The sequence below is a fragment of the Ovis aries genome, chromosome 23 (genome assembly GCF_016772045.2).
Source record: "Ovis aries strain OAR_USU_Benz2616 breed Rambouillet chromosome 23, ARS-UI_Ramb_v3.0, whole genome shotgun sequence".
Classification (NCBI taxonomy): Eukaryota; Metazoa; Chordata; class Mammalia; order Artiodactyla; family Bovidae; genus Ovis; species Ovis aries.
Window position 1 is genome coordinate 13993059 of NC_056076.1, and position 6125 is coordinate 13999183.

The 6125-nt window shown below is 39.5% G+C and overlaps 1 protein-coding gene across 2 annotated transcripts; it reads left to right on the forward strand.

Moving 5' to 3' along the window:
• Positions 1–660: 660 nt before the first annotated feature.
• Positions 661–5873, forward strand: LOC121817730 (inteferon-activable protein 208-like). Of its 2 annotated transcripts, none has more exons than XM_042239260.2 (3): positions 661–1076; positions 2690–3119; positions 4779–5873. In XM_042239260.2, the coding sequence occupies exons 2-3, from the start codon at positions 2733–2735 to the stop codon at positions 4812–4814; spliced, it is 423 nt and encodes a 140-aa protein (XP_042095194.1). In that variant the 5' UTR covers positions 661–1076; positions 2690–2732; the 3' UTR covers positions 4815–5873. The 2 variants fall into 2 exon arrangements, with proteins under 2 accessions (XP_042095194.1, XP_042095193.1); XM_042239259.2 differs by having other exon boundaries at positions 5633–5873.
• The last annotated feature ends 252 nt before the right edge of the window (positions 5874–6125 follow it).

The following is a 6125-nucleotide window of genomic DNA, read 5'->3' on the forward strand; positions in this document are numbered from 1 at the left end:
AAGGCGGATCAGGACTCCAGGGATTTTGAAAAGCTGCCCCGGCACTCACCTTAAAGATGATATCTGTCTTTCCGATGCTTGCTCTACTAGACTGCTCCCTAATTTCTGTGACACAGGCAGAAGGCTTTCCCCGATCTCTTTCCAAACAGAACCAACTTAAAACTTTAATCAATATATCCCCTGGACAGTGGGATCCTTATAGGTGGCATCCTATAAGATTATCCGGGAAGAGAAGAGTATTTCAACCTAAACCCCTTTTTGCTAGCATTTTAGTTTGCTTGACAAATGTGTTTATGCCCTTGGTATTAATGCGCATGATTGTTCACAACATCTTAATCATAAAAAGCATAAAGAACCTGAAAACACAAAAGGCCCTAATAGGCACAGAGTCCTTCGGGGGATGAGGAAGCCCTATAGAGAACATAAAAAGTATTATTCTATAAAGTTGTTACTGGATCAATGTTTGCTTGCTGTGTTTTTGCTCTTAATGTGCTGAGGTTGTACAATAAAAACTATTGTTAATATAGTTAGGAATTTAAAACATAGGAGTTTAGCCCTAGTGTGAAAACAATAAGACAATTGTTAATTTTAGCCAAGAGTATAAATTTAGCTGGTGACTTCTGCAAAAGAACTGACCTTTATGTTACATTTCTACTATGTTGCAACCTGCTGTACCTTTACCCTATGAGACTGCAACTTTTCTGTTTTCTCTTAAGCTCAAGGCCAAAAGACAATGCACAAAGATCCACTATGGAAAAGACTCTCATAAACAAAGAAGTATGCAGAAAACATCCTGGGTTTCATAAAGGGCAAACTGATGTAATGTTAGACTAGCTCTGTATGTTTATCTCTCATTTCCCTTTAGAAATGTACTAACTTAGGGTATAAAAATTACTGTGAAAAATAAAGCGGTGGCAGCAGAACAGCAGACCCTGCTGCACACCCTAGTCTGCTCGCTCTCGCTCTCTCTCTCTCTCTCTTTCTCTGCACTCGCCGACACCGTTCATCCTGAGGGTACCTCTGGATCCTGTCGTGGCTGGACCCCGGCAAGTGGCACCCGAAACAAGGACCTGAAGGTAAGCCCCCCATTGTCCAGTTTTCAGAATGGCTAGGACCCCACTAGGGCACTGCAGGCCCCCCTGCATGAGAAAGATAGGGTAAGACGAGTGGGTAGGATTGAAACTTCTTTCCACTTTTAAGGGACAGCTAAGATGGGCAGCAGTGAATCAAAGGAAATACATCTTTTTATTGGGGTTATATTACAGTTGTTAAATAAAAGAGGTATTAAAGTAAAAAAGGCTAGTGTTCAATCTTTTTCCACGTTTGTACAGGAGCAATGTCCTTGGTTTCTGGAAGAGGGCACTGTTAACTTAGATACTTGGGAGAAGGTTGGAAAAAAATTAAAAGCTTATTATACCCTGGTGGCTCAGATGGTAAAGCGTCTGCCTGAAATACAGGAGACCCAGGTTCGATCCTTGGGTTGGGAAGATCTCCTGGAGAAGGAAATGGCAACCCACTCCAGTATTCCTGCCTGGAGAATCCCAGGTACAGAGGAGCCTGGTAGGCTACAGTCCATGGGGTCGCAAAGAGTCAGACACAACTGAGCGACTTCATTTTCATTTCATTTCATACCTTGCACGGACTAGAAAAGATTCCTAATGAAACGTTTTCTTTATGGAACATGATTAGAGATGCTTTAGACCCCCTTCATGAATCTAAAAAAATAAAAGTTAAAGGGGAGGAAAAAGATACTGATTCCAAACCGAGTTATCAACAGCTAAGGGAGATGCTGGCTGCCATGAACACCAATAGTCATTTAGAAAGCAGAGATGAAAAGGAAGAACAGCTTTCGTCCCAAGATGAAAAAGATTTAGAAGAAGCAGCAGCTTGCTATCATTCTGATGAAGACTGGTCCTTTTTTGCTAAAAATGCCCCTAAAAGTCCAGAGATACATCTCCAATTAGGCCTTCTGTAAAATTTATATTTTACAGAAATATATAGTAAAATTTATAGTTTACTTTCTTGTAATATTGTATATTATATGTTATATTGTATATTGTGCTATATAATTATATAATATATTATATATTGTATAATTGATATATATCATAATATGTCATAATATATAAATATAATATTAATATAAATTTATATTTAAATCCATAGTATCCCATGGTATTGTATATATGATTATGTGTATAATTATAATTATATATATAATATGTGTTAGTTTATATGTTTTATATGTATACATATGTATATATGTGTGTATGTATATTATATAATTGCATATATATGCATATATAATATAATGATTATATATATAATGGTAATGGAAAACATATATTGATATGATTTATATTTATATAAACATGGTCATTTATATATAATAAATATATAGATTTATTATATATAGAGAGAATTTATATTTTACAAAAATTTTACTCTATCTAAACTATGTTTAGATATGTTTAGATATAGTTCCCCTCACCAGATTCTACAACATGCTCTTTTTGTAATAAACAATCTAAACACTGATTCATCTGGGGTTACTACAATACTCCAACATTGGAGTCCAGAACAACAGAGTACAAAACCCTTGGTTAAATGGAAAGACCTTTCAGGACAATGGAAGGGTCCTGACCCATTGTTAACCAGCGGCCGAGGATATGCTTGTATTTTTCCCCAGGGTGCTAAGTCGTCAATTTGGATCCTCGACAGACTGACTCACCATGTCGCAGTCCCCCAGACATCCAGTTCCCCCATTGCTTCAACCACAAAAGAGGAAGGGCACTCCTCTTTCCCTGCCTCTGCCGCCCACCTGGAAAGTCCAGCAGACTCTAAGACAACCGGCAGCAGAGATCCCAGAAGAACAAATGGTAGAACCACCCATTAAGCAGATGTCACGGCTTTACATAAAAAACCATGATCCCCCTATTCCTTTACGTCGCAGGAAACCACCAAGACGTCCTGCGCGGGCAACTCAACAAGCCTCCATACCCACGTGGGGGCAAATTAAGTCACTCTGCCACCAAGCTCAGGGAATAGCTTCTCTACAGGGATCTTCAGCCTCTCCTGAAAGGGTTTTTATTGCTATGCTTGCTTTACTTTCCTGCCAGGTAAGCGCCTCCTCTCCCACTCCAGAAAATTACTGGGCATATTTCCCTGATTCCCTGACCTTCCAAGTAGTTACTTGGAACAGTGACCCTATACGGGTCCACACAAACCAGCCTTATCTCTTGGGAGGATCCTACACTTCCTATGATAAAGATCATTATCCTATCAATTTTAATTATACCTTTAGGGGGTTAACAGATGATCTTCCTCTTTGCTTTAACTTCCCCACTAGCCATACAAAAAACGTTATTACTCCCACTAAAGAGGGATGTAGTGGAGCCTCCAAAAAGGCAATTCTTACAGATTCCTGAGCATCAGAATTTACATATGAAAAAGTGGATCAGTCAGTTTGGGTATTACAAGATCGTATGCCCCAGGGTCCTTGACCCCTGTGAATCCTTGTTCCTTAACGCTCCACCAAAATATCCAAATTGTGTTGATGTTGCTCCTTCAGACGTCATATGGAAAACTATTGACAACCGCCTAGGATATCCGGTATAGAAGTCTTGTACTTACAATTCAAGAATAGACTGTAGAATACCAGGAGGTGGAAACTATTCGGTACAAGACTGGAGCAATCCAAACCCAAGTCAAGATCCAAAATCTGTCCATGGCTATACCACTAAATTTTGTAATTAAAATGATCATTCTGTCCCATGGCCATTGGCGGCCAATAGATGACATCATAATCAATTTGTTCCCCCCATGTTGTCCTATACAGCTAAGGGCAAGACCTTTTGGCAGCCAGAAATTTGGAAAGCCCTTGCTGCCACTTCTCTTGTCACCCTATCCCGGCCAGAAAATGACTCTATCTATTCTGTACTTGCCTGCTTACCCTCCCCTTACATTTTTCTATTCACTAACAACTCCGAAAAGCTTCATATACAGATGAACTACTCAGGAGGACCAAATATAATCTACTGTAAACAATGCATGCTTTCATCCTGCCTAACCCCTCAATATAATATGTGTTCCTTTGTGGTGTTGCGACGCCCACCTTACCTTATGGTGCCCATCACAGCAAGTACCTATTGGTATGACAATTACGGTCTAGCCATTCTACAACAACTACAAGATTTAATGCAATCCTGACAGTTTGTAGGACTACTTATGTTAGGGATGTCAGCTTTAATAACAGCAATTACTTTTGTTACTGTGGCAGCAACATCATTGACTCAACAGGTACATACTGCTCAATATGTCAATACTATGTCCTAAAATGTTTCTTTAGCCCTACCTATGCAAGAGATTATAGACAGGATATTAGAAATAAAGTTAGAAAAAGCAGTCATGCATATTGGAATTTAATTACAGGCTTTAAAAGTAAAGCTAACATTATCCTGTCATGCTGACTAGTGGTGGATCTGTGTAACACCCCTAAAAGTAAATGATACAGATTATAATTGGAAAAGGATTAAAAATCATATTTCAGGTGTATGAAATAGCGCCAGCATTAGTTTAGATCTAGGAAAGCTTCATGACCAGATAAGAACCCTAAAACATGCCCATCTAGAGTTTACTACTGCGGGGGCTGCTAATGATTTTTTTCATACCTTCTCTAAATTTATTACTGGAAAAAATATCCTATCAGCTGTCTTCAGTTATGTTGCTGTAGCAGTCTTAGTCCTCCTTCTCATTATAATCCTTCCTTGTACTGTCAGAACTCTCCAACACAGCACTCAGAAGCTCGCGACTGAGATCCATCTGGTTGTCTTAAAGAATAAAAAAGGGGGAGATGCCGGGAGCCAGCACACGAGTTCCCACCCATGACAAGGTCATGTGGAGAAGACCTGACAAGCAAGGCGGATCAGGACTCCAGGGATTTTGAAAAGCTGCCCCGGCACTCACCTTAAAGATGATATCTGTCTTTCCGATGCTTGCTCTACTAGACTGCTCCCTAATTTCTGTGACACAGGCAGAAGGCTTTCCCCGATCTCTTTCCAAACAGAACCAACTTAAAACTTTAATCAATATATCCCCTGGACAGTGGGATCCTTATAGGTGGCATCCTATAAGATTATCCGGGAAGAGAAGAGTATTTCAACCTAAACCCCTTTTTGCTAGCATTTTAGTTTGCTTGACAAATGTGTTTATGCCCTTGGTATTAATGCGCATGATTGTTCACAACATCTTAATCATAAAAAGCATAAAGAACCTGAAAACACAAAAGGCCCTAATAGGCACAGAGTCCTTCGGGGGATGAGGAAGCCCTATAGAGAACATAAAAAGTATTATTCTATAAAGTTGTTACTGGATCAATGTTTGCTTGCTGTGTTTTTGCTCTTAATGTGCTGAGGTTGTACAATAAAAACTATTGTTAATATAGTTAGGAATTTAAAACATAGGAGTTTAGCCCTAGTGTGAAAACAATAAGACAATTGTTAATTTTAGCCAAGAGTATAAATTTAGCTGGTGACTTCTGCAAAAGAACTGACCTTTATGTTACATTTCTACTATGTTGCAACCTGCTGTACCTTTACCCTATGAGACTGCAACTTTTCTGTTTTCTCTTAAGCTCAAGGCCAAAAGACAATGCACAAAGATCCACTATGGAAAAGACTCTCATAAACAAAGAAGTATGCAGAAAACATCCTGGGTTTCATAAAGGGCAAACTGATGTAATGTTAGACTAGCTCTGTATGTTTATCTCTCATTTCCCTTTAGAAATGTACTAACTTAGGGTATAAAAATTACTGTGAAAAATAAAGCGGTGGCAGCAGAACAGCAGACCCTGCTGCACACCCTAGTCTGCTCGCTCTCGCTCTCTGTCTCTCTCTTTCTCTGCACTCGCCGACGCCGTTCATCCTGAGGGTACCCCTGGATCCTGCCGAGGCTGGACCCTGGCAGCTAACAAACACAAGAAAAGATGCTAAACATTGCTCATTATTAGAGAAGTGCAAATCAAAACTACAATGAGATATCACCACACATGGGTCAGAATGACCATCATCAAAATGTCTACAAACAATAAATGCTGGAGAGGATCTGGAGAAAAGGGAACACTCTTG

Coding starts and splice junctions, on each gene's coding strand:
- LOC121817730 (XM_042239259.2), top strand. CDS start 2,733: ATGTCGCAGTCCCCCAGACATCCAGTTCCCCCATTGCTTCAACCACAA. Junction 3,120..5,632: donor TTGCTTTACTTTCCTGCCAG/GTAAGCGCCTCC, acceptor TTTTCTCTTAAG/CTCAAGGCCAAAAGACAATG.